Source organism: Haliotis rufescens, unplaced genomic scaffold (genome assembly GCF_023055435.1).
Source record: "Haliotis rufescens isolate VD_foot unplaced genomic scaffold, xgHalRufe1.0.p SCAF_27, whole genome shotgun sequence".
In the NCBI taxonomy this organism is placed as follows: Eukaryota; Metazoa; Mollusca; class Gastropoda; order Lepetellida; family Haliotidae; genus Haliotis; species Haliotis rufescens.
In genome coordinates this window covers 5,248,575-5,269,790 of record NW_025963968.1, presented here as the reverse complement: position 1 = coordinate 5,269,790, position 21,216 = coordinate 5,248,575, and the positions used below count along the sequence as shown (strand labels likewise).

Genomic DNA, 21,216 nt, shown 5'->3' with positions numbered 1-21,216 from the left:
AATGACCCATACCCATCTAAGAATTGGTTGGGGCCCAATGACCCATACCCATCTAAGAATTGGTTGGGGCCCAATGACCCATACCCATCTAAGAATTGGTTGGGACCCAATGACCCATACCCATCTAAGAATTGGTTGGGGCCCAATGACCCATACCCATCTAAGAATTGGTTGGGGCCCAATGACCCATACCCATCTAAGAATTGGTTGGGGCCCAATGACCCATACCCATCTAAGAATTGGTTGGGACCCAATGACCCATACCCATCTAGGTATTTCCCTCACTACCGCTCGTGTCGTAAATATAGTGTGACATAAACACTCATTTAATATCCTCCATATCGGTGACCCATGGTGATGTTGCTACCCAATGAATATGGTTTTCCTACCTCAAATACATATTCATTGCTCTCAGAGTAATAGGGGCAGTCGGGTAGCCTAGTGGATAAAGCATTCGCTCGTCACATGGAAGACCTGGGTTTGATTCTCGACATGGGTACAATGTGTGAAGCCCGTTTCTGGTGTCCCCCGCCATGGTATTGCAGTAATATTGCTAAAAGCGGCGTAAAACCATACCCACTCAGTGTAATATTTCCTCGTATGGTGTAAATGTTCACAACTACGTTATAATTATATTCCATAGCATAAAAATGTAAAGATTTCCTTTGATCAAGTTATGTTCCATAGTTTCATTTTGATATTCACTACTGGCACATTATATTCCATAGTAATTTTCAATATTCCATACCACCACGTTATGTTATTGCAGTGAGTGGTTGCGCTTCATCACCTGAAGTATTCAGTATTCCTGTATAAAACTCCCTTCATTGTTACTTCAATGCACAAATAGCATGTAGACCCTGTCCTCTGTCTATTACTCAAAGGGGGCGGTCAGGTAGCCTAGTGGTTAAAGCATTCGCTCGTCACGCCGAAGACCTGGGTTCGATTCCCGACATGGGTACAATTGCTAAAAGCGGCATAAAACCATACTCGCTCACTATTACTCAAAGTTTGACCTCGTTAATGTGTTCGTGACCCAGATGTGTCTTTCATAAGCAGACACTTAAAGGGACAGCAGCCAATGGTTCTGTGTGTTTGTAGATCATACAGGAAATAATTTCTGAGTGTGATGTCACATGCCTGATTCAGTTCTCAAGCCAAAACAATAGAGCTCCTTGCAGTTAAGCCTAAAAAGCAAGAGCTGTGCAGAGTAAACTGGCTTCCGTCTAGTACGTCTTTTTAATAGAGGCAGTATGGAGAGAAAGATCATGTGATTATCTTGCGACTGAGTTAAGGATGTTAATTGCCAGCTTGATTAGATTAGAAGCCAATGTTTTTCAAAGTCTAGATTACAATATAGATATGCCTTGGTCATAAGAAGCAAATCACTTTCCTACCCAGGGTTCCTTGCGGCCAGCCGAGACCTCTGTCACATCGTCATGTCTTGTACAGCTCCATTCCCATGTTTTTCATGTTTCCTTTTGTACGAGTTTACACATTAAGCTGCACATACGTCATGAAATGTGTAACTTTCGCTGAGAAAATATCCTAAAACGTGAAAAGCCATTTCCATACTCATCCTCCACATCCTGTCATGGAAGCCCCACTGAGTTGTTGTAGTATATCTGTAGTCTTATGCAGAACAATATGTATAGTGCAATGAAAGGCTTGCATGAGGCCTGTCTGGTCTCTAGAGGTAGAGCGTCCGCCCGGAGAGCGGAAAGTCCCAAAGATGTTAAAAGATGGTACTTGTTGTTGCCCTGTCTGGCTCTCAGCATTAAGCAGCTAAAACAAAGACTGGTCGGCTCAGAGTCACCACACATACACACATGCGCATACTCGGACGCACGCACACACACACACACACACACACACACACACACACACACACACACACACACACACACACACACACACACACACACACACACACACACCTCTGTCTGGTCTCATTTCATTTCAGTTTGTTAGAATAAAGTCGGTCACTTGATAAGCCTACACCAACAGTGTGGTCACTGGAGCAGAAACGGAATAAGGCGAACAGAGCCAAGGAAGCTTACTCGGGGGTTATCGGCTACTGTTTACAAACAGAGCATCAGAACGGTCAATGTCCTGTCCTTTCAGACATATGGTGCTCTTGAATCCATGACATAATTGGTGAGATAATTGTTCACCATCAGTTTATTTCTAGGACTTCACCTAAAGTGGAACATTATGACCTCACTCACTCACTCACTCACTCACTCACTCACTCACTCACATTTTTGTCTCGCATCTTGGTTCTGATATGTCCTTTCTGTCAACATGATGCAGACAATTGCGGCACATATCATCCATCAGGTGCAGTACGGCCAGCCAGGAGGGGATGACAGAGCATGCTGATGTGAATCCCTGATAATAACATACATACATCAGGTGCAGTACGGCCAGCCAGGAGGGGATGACAGAGCATGCTGATGTGAATCCCTGATAATAACATACATACATCAGGTGCAGTACAGCCAGCCAGGAGGGGATGACAGAGCATGCTGATGTGAATCCCTGATAATAACATACATACATCAGGTGCAGTACAGCCAGCCAGGAGGGGATGACAGAGCATGCTGATGTGAATCCCTGATAATAACATACATACATCAGGTGCAGTACAGCCAGCCAGGAGGGGATGACAGAGCATGCTGATGTGAATCCCTGATAATAACATACATACATCAGGTGCAGTACAGCCAGCCAGGAGGGGATGACAGAGCATGCTGATGTGAATCCCTGATAATAACATACATACATCAGGTGCAGTACGGCCAGCCAGGAGGGGTTGACGGAGCATGCTGATGTGAGTCCCTGATAATAACATACATACATCAGGTGCAGTATGGCCAGCCAGGAGGGGATGACAGAGCATGCTGATGTGAATCCCTGATAATAACATACATACATCAGGTGCAGTATGGCCAGCCAGGAGGGGTTGACAGAGCATGCTGATGTGAGTCCCTGATAATAACATACATACATACACCCAGGATGGCCTCCGTGGTCTTGTGGACAGAGCATCTGCCTGGAGAGCAGAGGTCGAGGGTTCCATCCCCTTCTGTTTCATACCAAAAGATGTTAGAAGATGGTACTTGTTTTTACCCTGCCTGGCACTCGGCATTAAGGGGCTAAAACAAGAACTGGTCAGCTCGGAGTCAGTATACTGTGTCTGAGTGGGGTATTCATGTTAAACTGCGGCATGGTATCTCAGTTCGCACACACACACACACACACACATCAATATATAAGTGCATGTCACTAACTAAGTGCTATAATATTGATTCAAGATAGACCAAGTAATTGAAATGTAAGCGTAAGTTATGGCCTAAGTTATGCATAAATAGTTGACCCTTTTCATATATTTCTTAAATAGTTGATTGGTTTACCCAGATGCTACCAAGAGGTATTGAGTATTGAGCTGTGTTTACCTGTTTAAGTCAGCTGGTCAACTCTTACAATATAATGAATGCAGTTTCAATCGACACATTTAAATCAATAGGGAACATAAACCTGAAATAAAGTTAACTATGTGGATTTTGATACGTTCAACTCGGGACACAACTGTGAGTTCAGATAGGGGACGGAGAATGTGATACATCTTCCTTTGTTTCAACAGCAGTAGTTAGAAAAAATGATAAGTGCTGCCCAGGCTAAAGTCAAAAGCTCCTTTCTCGGTAAGTATTGTAGAAGTCACTGTGCTTATTGTGACAATATAATACAGACGTAATCATGAATATGATATGTTGTGAAGTTTGAACATTGAAGACCAGTCACTGTAAAATATGATAAGCAAAACTTCTGATAGGTCAGAGTTGGGGGCGGGTATCAATTGGGAACTTTGATAACGTCAGAGTGACAGGAATATTGACGTTAAATGTCTATATTGGACTCAAATATGTTGGAGATAATGCACAACTTCATGGCTTATGGTAGTCATATCTGTACCTTGGTGGTGGAACATTTTCATCGATCAAGAAAATGGAAACCGTAAAAGAGAGATGTTCGTAATTCTGGTTGATTTGTTTCAAATGTCTTTACAGCATCGTTGGTGTACATTATGTGAGAAAGTAACTATACCCCAGAGGTTTATGCTTGGTTAGAATTGGTCCCCAGCACCCTATACATGTCGAACAAGTTTGACGCTATAGATCAAGTGGTCAGATTTAGTGTTGGAGTTCATTATGTGTCAGAGCAGTGGGGTAGCCTAGTGGTTAAGCGTTTGCTCGTCATGATGAGGACCTGGGTTCTATCTCTTTTTTCTGAAAAATGGTCACAGCGCACAGGTCACAAAAAAGATGAAGCTAAGCAACGTTGGTTTCGGAGACCAGTTGGATTCGTGACCGCTTTCAGCAACTTAACTCCCGAGAATGTCTAGGGCTTCGGTCCTGCCCTACACTGAAGCACATGTACCCCATGCAGTCCTCTCTACATTCATCATTTCTCCAGTGTTAGAAGGGGCGGTCGGGTAGCCTAGTGGTTAAAGCGTTCGCTCGTCATGCCGAAGACCCGGATTCGATTCCCGACATGGGTACAATGTGTGAAGCCCATTTCCGGTGTCCCCCACCATGATATTGCTGGAATATTGCTAAAAGTGGCATAAAACAATACTCTCTCATGCTTATTATGTCAACGTTCCAGTGGATGGTCATATTGTCAATCAGAAGTGATTAATAATTCAGGCTGTCATCATATAGGTGGAATATTGCTGCATGCATTATTAAACAACTAATACATAATTACAGCAGAAATTCAGAAAATGACAACACAAAGTTGCATTAAACAGTTATTATCAATGCACAGCACAATGATTATTGAAGCATAGACGGTCTTGCATCATTGCTGAGGTGACACATAATGGCAATACACTACAAAGTTAATTAACATGTGTAACATATGTATCAAGGTCTGGTGGATATGGTTGTTTTTACAGGTGATGTAGTTCAGGATATAGCATAATTGTAGACTGGGTTTTATGTATGATGGAGGATGGAAAGTAAACAGGAAGGTAAGGCTATGAATATGGATGAATGACTGCATATCGTTTGGTGCCATGGATGAGTGGTTTGGATGAGTGAGTGAGTGAGTTAGTTGGGTTTAACGCCGCTTTTAACATTATTCCAGGCATATCGCGACGTGTCAGCTTAATGTGGGAGGAAAGCCCCAAGTGATGCAGGTCTCAGACGTTTACCACTTCGGTGAAACCCACGAGCACGGGTATGGCGCTGACAAACCTAGAAACATAATCGGGGCGAACCGGGATTCGAACCCACAATCATAGGTTTCTGGTGTGCCCAAGGGACGCAACTCTGCACAGCAAATCGCGGCGCCTTAGATGACTGGGCCACCCGTGCCCCCGGTTTGGATGAGAATGGATGAGTGAGTGAGCAGTTGGTTGGTTATGGGAGTGGGTGTTGAGGGGTGGGTAGGTGGGTTGGTTGGTGGATGAAGAGGTTTTTGATTTAGAAAAGAAACCCACAGCGATATTGGGACAGTCCTAATGGATTTCTATGGTGAGAGAATAACTTGCCAGAAAATGACACAAATCAAGTAGTTTGTGTGCATAACAAAACTAAAGTTAAACTAAAGTCTGTCATAGATCTCTTAAAGCTAAGAGATACAATTGCGAAGGCCAAACTATCTCTTTTTTCTGAAAAATGGTCAGCACATGGTCACAGTGCACAGGTAAAAAAAAAGATGAAGCTAAGAAACGTTGGTTTCGGAGACCTGTTGGATTGGTGACTGCTTTCAGCAACTTAACTCCCGAGAATGTCTAGGGCTTTGGTCCTGGCCTACACTGAAGAACATGTACCCCATGCAGTCCTCTCTACATTCATCATTTCTCCAGTGTTAGAAGAGGCGGTCGGGTAGCCTAGTGCGTTCGCTCGTCATGCTGAAGACCCGGGTTCGATTCCCGACATGGGTACAATGTGTGAAGCCCATTTCTGGTGTCCCCCGCCGTGATATTGCTGGAAAATCAAACTCACTCACTCACTCTCCAGTGTTAGAAACAATGTGGACACTGTGTGCTCCAGATGCTTATTTACACCTGTAAAGTTTTATTGTTTATGTTAATTAAGCATCCCTGAATAGTTATAGCATGAACTATAAGGTGTGGAGGCATCACAAGGATTTGATATAAGTGTGCCACATTTATGGCCCTTGGGAATTTGTCTAAAAGCACTGATGGAAATGCAAGAAAAATCTTTTCTGGCTTCTTTAAATAAGTATGAATCATAGGGCTATGAAAAAAACGTATATCAAGATGTTACAAGTCTACCTAATCTAGCCTGTCCTAACTGACACTGTGATTAGCCTAAGAAGGTACTTTTACGGGTAAAATTATAGTACACTTTGAAAATATTTGTGTGTGTCATGCATTTATGAAACGGCCTTTTCCCTGAGGTAATAATTACCTGACACTTGTCCTGAGGTGATGGCCTCACACCGGCCGTGCATTGTCACAGATGCAAATGTCACCTGAGTTGAGGCTGGTGTAAAAATATTGCTGTTTATTGAGATAATCGTTGACAGGGGTAGCAATTCAAATTTGTACTGCATTATATTTGCTTGCACAAATGATGGAATAGTCAAGAGCTATGAAATGGGATGAGTATTGGAATGTTTGGTTTTTGAATCAAGCAGTATTTGATTGTTCTACAGATGGTGTCTTTAGCCAGGTGCAGCTGGTGCTATGATAGTCATATCTAGGCTGTGATGTTGACGGTACTGATTTCCCACTTCAAGAACGAGATTTTCAGCCTTTTGCTAGACCGCTGGTGTGATTCTAGTAAAGGCTGTGTTGATCAACCCTTTGACATGTGTGAGTTTGAATGTTTTGTTATGTCTTGCCACAAACCCAGTACAGGTCGCCAGATGCTCAATAGGGTTGATCTCACAGTGTCTAACTGGCGTACTTAAGACAACGTGACTGAGCTGTGGTGCCAGGTCGTCAGTCTTGTACTTTACTGGTTTTTTATTCAAATAATTTCTCTAAGAGTTGAACTTTCGTTTCAAATGGTCTGAAGTCGACATTGCAAGATGTCAGATATTCCTGCAAGGTTGCTTTCTGACGACTCATGGTTGGTGCAACAGTATCTGGTTTCCAGACGTTATGATAATTGGCGTTGTCCGTGACAATGACACTGGGGTTACAATGTATTTAGATTGGGCAGTCACTGATGTTCCAACCAGTCTATGACCACATCACCAGTCATTTCCTTATTTATTATAATCACTAGTTTTCTTTTTGGCCTTGAAAACTAACTCGCATCCATCGATAATCCCAGCATACAAAACAATGACGTGATTACCTTTACCTGATGGTACCGTGGTGTTTTTTGTCTATCTGACATAAGCCACATGTAGTCAGTGGAATGATTCTTACTTACCCAGGTGTCATCAAGGAAGCCCCGATTTGATAGTTATGAATGGAGATAATGTGACCTCATAGACAGGATAGAATATGTTTCCCTGAAAACTGTTTCGTCATCGCCATGTGCAGTGAATCAAGAATCATTATTCATATGTAATGCAGCATGCATCAAGAATCATTATTCATATGTAATGCAGCATGCATCATTGGAGCAGTGTTGACAAAACAAATGCAGTATCATTTTGTTTTCTCAGATGCACATCTAGAACTTTCTCCAACTGTCTTGTTTTTGGTGGATTAGATGTTTTATGATGAGTACATCATCATTATTATTATTATTATGATGATGATGATGATGATGATGATGATGACAGAGTTGCAGGGGGCATATTTCTATAGCCCATTTCATGCTTCCCTCATTGGACCTAGAATATATCTGAACTTGCTGTTTTCTTTCTAATTTTTGTCCTGTAAAATTGTCGAAAGGACTTCTTGTGACTGAAATACTCCAAACTCGATACTTCATACTCAATATTTCACGAGCAACAGTCTGTTAAACATTCTATCTTGTTTTAACATGCAAAAAGCATTTTTCTCGTATTTCCGACAGTACTTTGGGTCAGACACTTACAGACCTGTCAACCCTCCCACATTTTGCGGGAGACTCCCGCAATTTGATGAAGTCTCCCAGTCTCCCGCAAGATGGACTATTTCTCCGGCAAAACAGAATTCTTCATTATTTAAAAAATTCGCCTCCATTGTCCCGTGAGTAAAAACAATGAACGGGAAGTTTGCGTCCCGATCTGTCCGGTAGGCTCCCGGATTAGCGACCCTTATCACAGCCACCCGCAGGGGGGCCCAGATGGGCCTTTGTCCAGTAATCAACTGGTAATTAAATTCATATGGTGAACGATTGAACAATGTAAACTGTTAAGAAAACTCGGATAGTCCTAACAGGTGCCTGAAGGGTTGAACTTGAAATGAAAAATCAGCCAAGTATTCATCACTTCATGAAATGAACTGTTGTCTTCATGTTCTTAGCGTGTTTATTCTTCCATAATTTAAGAACGTAGATACATATGGCCGGTCCAGTTATACATGACTTTATTGGTTATCAGATTTGTCAGAAACTTTGTTAAAACATCAACATACCTCAAAGTTACGTCATTGAACTCTTGGAAATGAAAACAAAATATGTCCTGCAAGCGCCGTCTTCAGAAACAACACTATGCGTGATTGGTTGATTCGGTAGTCGAAATAACAATGAGTTACACGATCAGGCTTCCTCACAGCTAGGATTTCAAAGTCAAAGTTTAAAGTGGACTTATAAATTTCCTTTTGACTGACATCGTGACTTGTGTGCACAGAAAATATCAAAACAGAACTTTATCAAATTTCGCGAGAATGTATCATGTGATTATTTTACACGATTTGATTGGCTAATAGTTTGCTTGCGTCCCAGATCTGCAATCTAATTTGCATACAACAGTACTAGTCAACCAATGAGATTAATACACGTCAAGGTCAGAAAGGTCAACAACGACAACGAGACTCATTTCATTCATAAATAATAGTACTTCCAAATATGGCATACATTTCTTGGAATGGAATAACGTGAACATTTCTAGGAAATTTAAGAAGCGAAGTAATGGGACTGTCAACAGACTACCGCAGACAGAAGAAAACCAGTATATCTTATTGAAATTAAGGGCGATGATGTTGCATCAGGATAAATGCATTTGATATTTCTTTGGCGAATTTTGTAACTAACATCGCGCCAAATACTCAGAAAACCTGCATCGTAACGAAGCCTGACAACTGGTCGGATTGAACACAGACACACACGTCGTCAACTGGTCAAGCTACTGATTGTGAAATTTCAATATCTGTTTGCGTTTATCTGAGATGATCTTTGAACGAAAGTTATATGGGTAGATTGTGCTGGGTTTATTTTTGGAGGAGGAAAATGCAAATGGAAATTAAGCAAGCTGTACGTATAAAATACTTATTGATTATTTATTGTTTAAAAATATTTGGTTTTCTTTGTAACATTATTAAAAATAAAAGTTGGAAATTATCTTATCTTCACTATCTTAAAAATCTCCCCATTTGTAGTCAAATCTCCCCCATTTTGTAGTCAAATCTCCCACATTGTCATGATGAGGGGTTGACAGGTCTGCACTTACTGAAAGTTGTTTCATGTAAAACCCCTCTCACCAACTGCAGCTATATAACCAAATGTCTCACTGAGACAGAGATATCATGTGAAATGGTAAGAAATTTATTGACCTGTGTATATGATGTCAAGGTCACTGTGTGGGTCATCTTTGTGATGTCACAGTGTCATTGTTACCTTTATTTGTGGGGTACTGTGTGGCTTCTAGAGCAACCAACCAAATGCAATAATTTCCAGCTGAAGTATTATGCTTGCTCTCCATTTAACCATGAGCTGCCGGGCATGATATGTAAAGTAAGCAGGCACTATGGGGATGAGTTCATTATGGATTGTAGTTGTGCTGAATACGTTATATTGCAGTTTCACTGTATTGTGAGTTAGATTTGTCACAGATGGCCACTTTCCACACAACTACTTCTATTAAGAATATATTACATTAATAATATCATAACTTAGATGAATGACCAAATGTGTAAATGAATTATGTCATCTTGGATGCAACAAAGACTCAGGTGTGATCACATTTGAATGCATTATAATGATGCAGTGCTGCAGTTTGTGAAGAAGCACTAGTTCGCCTTCTGTCGGGCAGTATGACGTCAGTATGTGCACTGGGAGCTGCAATGTGCACATACAAGTATTTGGCTTAGGCTAAAAAAAGTAAAAGTCTTCGTTCTCAAGCACCGCCCACATTGTCATAAAGTCCGCCACACATTTAATTTTTATTTCCATTTTCGGGGCGGTCGGGTAGCCTAGTGGTTAAAGCGTTCGCTCGTCACGCCGAAGACCCAGGTTCGATTCCCGACATGGGTACAATGTGTGAAGCCCATTTCTGGTGTCCCCCGCCGTGATATTGCTGGAATATTGCTAAAAGCGGCGTAAAATCATACTCACTCACTATTTCCATTTTCAAATTTTACAAAAAATATCCTAACCTTCAAAACAGAGTGAACCAAGATAGCAAACAGTTACTTCCCTTTACATGCAACCTGCTTGTTTATGTGGGGAGTCTCTTACCTAGGTTGATGTACACAACTGTTATTTGGTTACATACTAGTTGGAACATGCAACAAAAACAAACAACAACACTGCCCGCACTGTTTTCAAAAGTCATTATCTGAAAACCAACTCTTTTATTTATTTAAACCTTACAGGTTTCCTCCCAATTGTCTTACAGACCGCCTCCGTGGTCTAGTGGTAGAGCGTCCGCCCGGAGAGCGGAAGGTCCGGGGTTCGATCCCCGACCGCGTCATACCAAAAGACGTTAAAAGATGGTACTTGTTGTTACCCTGTCTGGCGCTCGGCATTAAGAGGCTAAAACAAGGACTGGTCGGCTCGGAGTCAGTATACTGTGTCTGAGTGGGGTATTCATGTTAAACTGCGGCATGGTATCTCAGTGAGCTAGCACTATAAATCGGCATCAGTCCGGACTAGTACAAGCAGCCACACAAACACACACACGTACATGCACGTCGCTATATAAGTGCAATAATCTTGGACGCGACGTTAAACCCATTTCACCTCACCACCCAATTATCTTACAGCTAGTTCTTAGACGGCTTAAAACAACATTATTTCATGATGGATTCACAGCTAAATAGCCGTACTAGGTAATGGAACAACCCAGGTTGTGAAGAACGAGCGATCATATACCGAGAGACAGGACTCATGGATAGTTTGACACCGATCACTGCCGCGCAAGACCAAGCGGCACTTTCACGCGAGACTGCGAGATTAGAGTATTTACTTTCAGTGAATTGACTAATTAGCTGTCCAACCCTTTATGTATTTATAAACTTTGTGTTGTGTTAGTTTTTTTAAAGGACATTATTACATGTAAGTAACTATATGTATGCGTTAACATTCTTGTAAATTAACAAGCAGAAATGTCGTATCACATCTCATTGTTCTAAAGTACAAAGAGCAAATGGCGTCGAGAAATTCACAATTTATTCATTTTCCAGTACAAATTACTCCATTAAATATGAAACAAAGCCCTAAGTTACTGGAGTCAGTTGGAAGATTTATATATTTCTTTTGTCAACCACACTTCATTATGCTGCATCTTACAGTACATATGTCTCATGAAGTTCCCAGGCCACCTTTTTCTTTTTGTGCAGTAGAACAATGGGATGTGGTATGATGCTTCTGTTCCTGAATTCTCAAGACATGTACATATGGTTACTTATAAGTTATAAATGTCCTTTATCAAATGTATAAAACTTACAGAACTCTGTCAGGCCACATTGAGTTCTTGTCTAATTGATTCTGCTTGCCAAAACCCAGCAGGGAAAATAAAGAAATGTTAAATGTTCCCAGGGTACATCTAGAGCTGATTTCTTAAAAACAGTTGCATAAATACTCAACCTGTTTTCAACAGAATACAGAATTTTATTTTACAGTCTTGTCTTTATTTGGACTCATCTGCAAGACAAGAAAATAAATTGGGGCCTTATATTCAAAATGTGATGACAGACTGTCTAATATGTGTATATGTGTGGCCAAATTGTCCAAAGTTTTGAAATTCACTATGCAGAGTTACTTCCCTTTGCCATGCCCGGAAGATGTTCATTGGTTTGAATTTAAGATTCACTGCCATTTAGTCAAACCTGTGCTCATTGGTTCTCCATGTTTTGACAAAGACCCTTTTGATTCGCTGTGCAGAGATGCATCCCTTGGGCACGCCAGAAACCTATGATTGTTGGTTCAAATCCCAGTTCCCCCCGATTATGTTTCTAGGTTTGTCAGCACCATACCTGTGCTCGTGGTAAACGTCAGAGACCTGCATCACTTCCAACTTTCCTCCCACATTAAGTTGACACGCCGCGATATAACTGGAATACTGTTAAAAGCGGCATTAAACCCAACATACTCACTCCCTCACGTATTCACTCTTTGCACATGAAGCGGAAATGCCATAATCTATACAACTCAAAAGAAGTTAAAGAACATCCGTTTTTTTCATATTACTGTATCATACTGGTATTTCAATAAAACATTATATTAAGTGTAGAAAATGTTAAGCATTGGTCCCTTATGTTGTCATTTGTCCTGAACTTCAATAAATTGTTTGGCAGATCTACATTTGATGTGGATATAATTGATATCATTTTGATGAATATCTAAGATACATCCCGAAATTTGGGGCAAGAAAACTAAATTGTGTCCAGATGGGTGCAAGCTAGCAGCAGAGTGAGTGAGTGAGTGAGTATGGGTTTATGGCACGTTTAGCAATATTCCAGCAGTATCAAGGGGAACACCAGTGCTTCACACATTGTACCCATGATGGGAATCAAACCTGGGTCGAGCAAATGCAATAGAAAGTGTTGTAACTCTGGCCTTGGAACAGTAACAGGACCTCTCAGTAGATCATCAATATTGGTTCCTGTGTATCAATATTGGGTTCTGTGTATCAATATTGTTTTCTGTATATCCATGTTGTCTGTATATCAATATTTTTTTCTAAGTATCAATATAGGTTCCTGTATATCAATATTGGTTCCTGTATGTCAATATTGGTTCCTGTATGTCAATATTGGTTCCTGTATGTCAATATTGGTTCCTGCATGTCAATATAGATTCCTGTATGTCAATACTGGTTCCTGTATATCATTATTGGTTCCTGTATGTCAATACTGGTTCCTGTATGTCATTATTGGTTCCTGTATGTCAATATTGGTTCCTGTATGTCATTATTGGTTCCTGTTTGTCAATATTGGTAATGTCGCGATGTCTGAGATGTGGCCCCAGAGCTTTCTTCCTGAGAATATGAATCAGTAGATTTGCACATAGGGAAATATTTAACTCTCAATGGTTCAAAATTACATTGTATCCAATTGTAGAGTTAGACTGAGAAATATTGCAGAGTTGAAAAAGTTAAAATCATCATCATTGGTTTCCATTGGTAACAAAATGATTGAAATAGCTGAAAAAAAGCAGTTCATCTGAATGCATCAATTACTGTAAATTTCATGAATTTGTATTCCAGCAGTGTTTATTTATGATTGTGCACGATGTCAATATTTGCATGCCAGTTGAGAAGTGGTCTTTGTGATGCTTGCCAATATTTAACAGCTGCATTGAGCAGTCAGATTATTCCCGGACAAGACAATTTCACCTTTTGATACAAGTATAGAGGAATGGATGGCTCAGTGGGCTCACTAGAGTGCACACAGTACTGTGTAGAGTTGCATACCTTAGCCATGCCAGGATCTGCTACTTGTGTTTGAATTCCAGATATGACCTCAGTCTGATCCTTGAGTTGACAGCACAGTTAACTCCTGTTCAAACCTACTGCCAGGTCTGATACCACGTTCTGGCACTTCCAGACCAGATTCACAAACACCTGGATTCACAGGCCATAACTGGCAGACCATCACTCAATCACTCAATTGGTTGGTGCATGTCATCGATCTCAATTGCGTGGATTGATGCTCATGATGTCAATCACTGGGTTGTCTGGTCCAGACTTAATTAAAATACAGACCGCCGTGATATAGCTGGAATATTGCTGAGTGCAGCGTTAAACTAAGCAAACAAACAAAAAAAACAAAAAAAAACCCCACACACCCTCGCTCACTCACTCACTCACTCACTCACTCACTCACTCACTCACTCACTCACTCACTCACTCACTCACTCACTCACTCACTCACTCACTCACTCACTCACTCACTCACTCACTCACTCACTCACTCACTCACTCACTCACTCACTCACTCGATGATGATGATGATGATGGTGACAACTTCTTCACACACATCTTCCAGCAACCATGACAGGTGCAAAAACTGAACATCAAGTTTGTAATTATCTGAGATAATAAGACCTCCTAATCACCCTCTGGTCAGAATGCTCTGTTCAGTAATTAAGTTGATTAACTAGTTTAGAATCCGGATTTATTTGGTTTCCTGACATAATCTGATTAGCAGAGAGACACTGTGTCATTATAATCAACTGTAATTATTATGATAAGTCAGCTCAAGGCTTCGCACTAATTTGGTAACAGTTTCACCGTGGGAAGGTTGTCTGTTTATAACTCATAAGTGGCCTGGATATGGTATATATTGCTGCCTACAAAAGGTCAGTGCCCCTGGATTAGGAAAGGTCCCCAGTACCCCAAGCTTGTGTCTCCATGGAGAATACCAGGACAGAATACGTCCCCAGTACCCCAAGCTTGTGTCTCCATGGAGAAAACCAGGACAGAATAGGTCCCCAGTACCCCAAGCTTGTGTCTCCATGGAGAATACCAGGGCAGAATAGGTCCCCAGTACCCCAAGCTTGTGTCTCCATGGAGAATACCAGGGCAGAATAGGTCCCAAGTACTCCAAGCTTGTCTCTCTATGGGGATTCCAGGGCAGAATAGGTCCCCAGTACCCCAAGCTTGTGTCTCCATGGAGAATACCAGGGCAGAATAGGTCCCCAGTACCCCAAGCTTGTGTCTCCATGGAGAATACCAGGGCAGAATAGGTCCCCAGTACCCCAAGCTTGTGTCTCCATGGAGAATACCAGGGCAGAATAGGTCCCAAGTACCCCAAGCTTGTGTCTCCATGGAGAAAACCAGGACAGAATATGTCCCCAGTACCCCAAGCTTGTGTCACCATGGAGAATACCAGGACAGAATAGGTCCCCAGTACCCCAAGCTTGTGTCTCCATGGAGAATACCAGGGCAGAATAGGTCCCCAGTACCCCAAGCTTGTGTCTCCATGGAGAATACCAGGACAGAATAGGTCCCCAGTACCCCAAGCTTGTGTCTCCATGGAGAATACCAGGGCAGAATAGGTCCCAAGTACTCCAAGCTTGTGTCTCCATGGAGAATACCAGGGCAGAATAGGTCCCCAGTACCCCAAGCTTGTGTCTCCATGGAGAATACCAGGGCAGAATAGGTCCCAAGTACTCCAAGCTTGTGTCTCCATGGAGAATACCAGGTCAGAATACGTCCCCAGTACCCCAAGCTTGTGTCTCCATGGAGAATACCAGGGCAGAATAGGTCCCCAGTACCCCAAGCTTGTGTCTCCATGGAGAATACCAGGGCAGAATACGTCCCCAGTACCCCAAGCTTGTGTCTCCATGGAGAATACCAGGGCAGAATAGGTTCCCAGTACCCCAAGCTTGTGTCTCCATGGAGAAAACAAGGACATAATAGGTCCCAAGTACCCCATGCTTGTGTCTCCATGGAGAATACCAGGACAGAATAGGTCCCCAGTACCCCAAGCTTGTGTCTCCATGGAGAAATACCAGGACAGAATAGGTCCCCAGTACCCCAAGCTTGTGTCTCCATGGAGAATACCAGGGCAGAATAGGTCCCAAGTACTCCAAGCTTGTCTCTCTATGGGGATTCCAGGGCAGAATAGGTCCCCAGTACCCCAAGCTTGTGTCTCCATGGAGAATACCAGGGCAGAATAGGTCCCCAGTACCCCAAGCTTGTGTCTCCATGGAGAATACCAGGGCAGAATAGGCCCCCAGTACCCCAAGCTTGTGTCTCCATGGAGAATACCAGGTCAGAATAGGTCCCAAGTACCCCAAGCTTGTGTCTCCATGGAGAATACCAGGGCAGAATAGGTTCCCAGTACCCCATGCTTGTCTCTCTATGGGGATTCCAGGGCAGAATAGGTCCCCAGTACCCCAAGCTTGTGTCTCCATGGAGAATACCAGGGCAGAATAGGTCCCAAGTACTCCAAGCTTGTGTCTCCATGGAGAATACCAGGACAGAATAGGCCCCCAGTACCCCAAGCTTGTGTCTCCATGGAGAATACCAGGTCAGAATAGGTTCCCAGTACCCCATGCTTGTCTCTCTATGGGGATTCCAGGGCAGAATAGGTCCCCAGTACCCCAAGCTTGTGTCTCCATGGAGAATACCAGGGCAGAATAGGTCCCCAGTTCTCCATGCTTGTCTCCCTGTGGAGATTCCAGGACAGAACAGGTCCCAAGTATGCCATGCTTGTGTCCCTGTGGGGATTCCGGGGCAGAATAGGTCCCCAGTACCCCATGCTTGTCTTCCTGTGGGGATTCCAGGGCAGAATAGGTCCCCAGTATCCCATGCTTGTCTTCCTGTGGGGATTCCAGGGCAGAATAGGTCCCCAGTACCCCATACTTGTCTCTCTGTGGGGATTTTAGGACAGAACAGGTCTCCAGTACCCCATGCTTGTCTACCTGTAGGGATTCCAGGGCAGAACAGGTCCCCAGTACCCCAAGCTTGTCTCCCTGTGGGGATTCTAGGACAGAACAAGTGCCCAGTCCATCATGGAGAGTAGACAAAAGGAGTGGATTAAATGTGTGACCTCACTCAACTGAAACTAAGGAATCCCCCAAATGGTCTTTACACATTGTACCCAAGTGGGGAAGCGAACCCAGATTTTTGGTGTGTCATGCGAACGCTTTAACCACAAGGCTCCCCCACCTCCCAGTCTTTGTCCCAGAAGCTGCAAGGGGAAGTGTGTCATAGGTTGTCGTATTTGCTACTGTTGCAAAATATCATACCTTGCTTCTCAGAAACTGCCGTCTCTAATGGCCCTGTCACACTACGTTTTAGAGAAACTTGCACCTAGTGTGTATAGGACAGTTAGTATGCTGTCATATATCAGGCTTTCATAGAAAAAACATGATTTGGGCATATCCATTGAAGGATTGAAGTTGTATTTGTTGACGTTCATCAGCTGATGAAGACAGTGCCTCACTGAGTTCACCGTATATGTAACGTATGTTTAACGTATTAGTAGTGTATCACTAACTTATACAAAACTTATGACAGTGTATAAAAGCGTAGTAGCAGCGTGTGTTTGGCATGTTCAACGTATAGCCAATGTATGCCCAGCGTATGAGTAACGTATGACGAGCACACTCATTGTAGGGTAGGGTGCCTAAAACGGGCCCCGCGGTAGTTTAACTAGTAGTATATATCCATTGATCAAATTACCACGAAAAGCGAGAGCAGTCTAGATATGTAAAAGGTTCATACGTTCCCATACACCGAAAATTTTGTGCATGCACAAAAAGGTTTTTAAGCCTCGGCTTACTACAACGCATGGGCAGATACAGAGGGGGGGTGCGCACACCCCCTTTTTATTTCGAAAAAAATCTTTATTTCTGTATAAATTACCACCAAAGACAATAAATAGATCTTAATTGTGCACCCCCCCTTTTAAAAAAAGCTGTATCCGCCCATGCAACGTATACCTGCCTGCTTTTAACGTATACAACTTACACCTAACTTATCCATAGCGTGTTTCAGCGTTGCTGGCATTTTGGCAAAAATTCTCATACATCGCCATATGTTACAGTGTGACAGGACCATAACCTGGCACTGGATACATGTAACAGAAATGTAACATGACAAATGTCTTGAAGCTTTTGACAAATACTGATGTTTCATCAATGTTACACCAATGGCAGAAAGTTTTCCCTTATCAGGATGTGTTTAAGTAAACAGGGGAACACATTATTCCCACCTGCACCTTTTGAAAACATGGATTCTGCTGCAGCAGTGAAAAAATAATAAATTGCTTTCTGCTGTCTGAAGTAGGCATTAATTTACATCACACTCAAACTCATGTAGTGTTTTTTTCAGATCCAACATAAGAAGATTTTGAACTGATTTTAAATGTGAAGTCTTACCTCCTTCTGTTTTAACTAAATATGAGGGGGCACGGGTGGCCCAGTCGTCTAAGGCGCTGCGAATCGCTGCGCAGGGTTACGTCCCTTGGGCGCGCCAGAAACCTACGATTGTGGGTTCAAATCCCGGTTCGCCCCGATTATGTTTCCAGGTGTTGTCAGCACCATACCCGTGCTCGTGGGTTTCACCGAAGTGGAAAACGTCTGTGACCTGCATCTCTTCGGGCTTTCCTCCCACATTAAGCTGACACGCCGCGATATAACTGGAATACTGTTAAAAGCGGCGTTAAACCCAACTCACTCACTCACTCACTTAACTAAATATGCGGTGAATGATATGGATGCCCCACATATGCATATGGGAGAATCAGATATATCATATGTCTTGTGTCATCCCTGGTAATGGAAGCGTTAAATGAGGGTCTATCTCTCAACATTGCATTATGTAAGAGTGCATGACTGAACAAATCTGCAGTCAACTCTGTTTGTGTGTGTGTGTGTGTGTTTAATCTAGCATGGTAACGTTATCCAGAGGTACGCCATCTTGGCTCTACTTCATTAAGCAGCTTGCAGACTTCAGTATCAACAGAGAACTCTTGAGATACTAAGCGACTGCTGTCTCCTTAAAGATGTATCGCCATATAACTATTTCAGGTGATTACTGATAATGACTTTCTTGGGGGATTCAATTAATACGAAGTGATTAGTGTGCCTGTTGCTGACCGAAGGGCGTGAAGCAGTCAAACGGGGAGTCAATGAAGGCTGTGGCCATCGGCTCACGATTTGAGATTACAAATGTTCTCAAGACGCCCTTGGGAGAAATTGCCTGGTTAAAACACCCAGGGGGATAAACCTACTTGGTGGATAAATCTCTGTCATATAAGGGATTCTGCTTGGGACATTACCAATTCTGTTTTGGACATTAATTGATGTTGTGAAATGTAGCTCTTGTTGTATGACTTGCATGCTTAGGTGTTCACAGCCAGAATCAGAGTACTGGAATGTGTATTGGGAGTTGGGTGTGTCATTGGAACATGTAGGAATGGTGTGTCACTTTGTTAGAACATGTAGGAGTAGTTGTGTCACTGTGTTTTGGACATGTAGGAATGGTGTGTCACTTTGTTAGAACATGTAGGAATGGTGTGTCACTTTGTTAGAACATGTAGGAGTAGTTGTGTCACTGTGTTTTGGACATGTAGGAGTAGTTGTGTCACTGTGTTGGAACATGTAGGAATACTTGTGTCACTGTGTTGGAACATGTAGGAATAGTTGTGTTACTGTGTTGGAACATGTAGGAATAGTTGTGTCACTGTTTTGGAACATGTAGGAAATGTTGTGTCACTGTGTTGGAACATGTAGGAATAGTTGTGTCACTTTGTTAGAACATGTAGGAATAGTTGTGTCACTGTGTTGGAACATGTAGGAATAGTTGTGTCACTGTGTTGGAACATGTAGGAACAGTTGTGTCACTGTGTTGGATAATGTAGGAGTAGTTGTGTCACTGTGTTGGAACATGTAGGAGTAGTTGTGTCACTGTGTTGGGACATGTAGGAATAGTTGTGTCACTGTGTTGGAACATGTAGGAGTAGTTGTGTCACTGTGTTGGAACATGTAGGAGTAGTTTTGTCACTGTGTTAGAACATGTAGGAATAGTTGTGTCACTGTGTTGGAACATGTAGGAATAGTTGTGTCACTGTGTTGGATAATGTAGGAGTAGTTGTGTCACTGTGTTGGAACATGTAGGAATACTTGTGTCACTGTGTTGGAACATGTAGGAATAGTTGTGTCACTGTGTTGGAACATGTAGGAGTAGTTGTGTCACTGTGTTGGAACATGTAGGAATAGTTGTGTCACTGTGTTGGAACATGTAGGAGTAGTTGTGTCACTGTGTTAGAACATGTAGGAATAGTTGTGTCACTGTGTTGGAACATGTAGGAATAGTTGTGTCACTGTGTTGGATAATGTAGGAGTAGTTGTGTCACTGTGTTGGAACATGTAGGAATACTTGTGTCACTGTGTTGGAACATGTAGGAGTAGTTGTGTCACTGTGTTGGAACATGTAGGAACAGTTGTGTCACTGTGTTGGATAATGTAGGAATAGTTGTGTCACTGTGTTTTGGACATGTAGGAGTAGTTGTGTCACTGTGTTGGAACATGTAGGAATAGTTGTGTCACTGTGTTGGAACATGTAGGAGTAGTTATGTCACTGTGTTGTAACATGTAGGAGTAGTTATGTCACTGTGTTGTAACATGTAGGAGTAGTTATGTCACTGTGTTGGAACATGTAGGAGTAGTTGTGTCACTGTGTTGGGACATGTAGGAGTAGTTGTGTCACTGTGTTGGAACATGTAGGAACAGTTGTGTCACTGTGTTGGATAATGTAGGAATAGTTGTGTCACTGTGTTTTGGACATGTAGGAGTAGTTGTGTCACTGTGTTGGAACATGTAGGAATAGTTGTGTCACTGTGTTGGAACATGTAGGAGTAGTTATGTCACTGTGTTGTAACATGTAGGAGTAGTTATGTCACTGTGTTGTAACATGTAGGAGTAGTTATGTCACTGTGTTGGAACATGTAGGAGTAGTTGTGTCACTGTGTTGGGACATGTAGGAGTAGTTGTGTCACTGTGTTTTGGACATGTAGGAGTAGTTATGTCACTGTGTTGGAACATGTAGGAGTAGTTGTGTCACTGTGTTGGAACATGTAGGAATAGTTGTGTCACTGTGTTGGATGATGTAGGAATAGTTGTGTCACTGTGTTTTGGACATGTAGGAGTAGTTGTGTCACTGTGTTTTGGACATGTAGGAGTAGTTATGTCACTGTGTTGGAACATGTAGGAATAGTTGTGTCACTGTGTTGGAACATGTAGGAATAGTTGTGTCACTGTGTTGGAACATGTAGGAGTAGTTGTGTCACTGTGTTGGAACATGTAGGAATAGTTGTGTCACTGTGTTGGAACATGTAGGAATAGTTGTGTCACTGTGTTGGAACATGTAGGAATAGTTGTGTCACTTTGTTGGAACATGTAG

At 42.4% G+C, this 21,216-nt stretch overlaps 1 protein-coding gene across 6 annotated transcripts in view; it reads left to right on the top strand.

The window, feature by feature from the left end:
* LOC124139362 (Kv channel-interacting protein 4-like) overlaps positions 1 to 21,216 on the top strand; it is a 500,624-nt gene that overhangs the window by 199,251 nt on the left and 280,157 nt on the right. Inside the window, exon 1 of one of the 6 annotated variants that reach the window (XM_046506372.2) lies at positions 3,589 to 3,704. The exons of the other annotated variants lie outside the window; for them this stretch is intronic. Coding sequence (XP_046362328.1) covers positions 3,662 to 3,704 — 43 coding nt within the window. The 5' untranslated portion in view covers positions 3,589 to 3,661. Of the gene's footprint in view, positions 1 to 3,588; positions 3,705 to 21,216 lie in introns of those variants that run through there. 6 annotated transcript variants of the gene reach the window in all.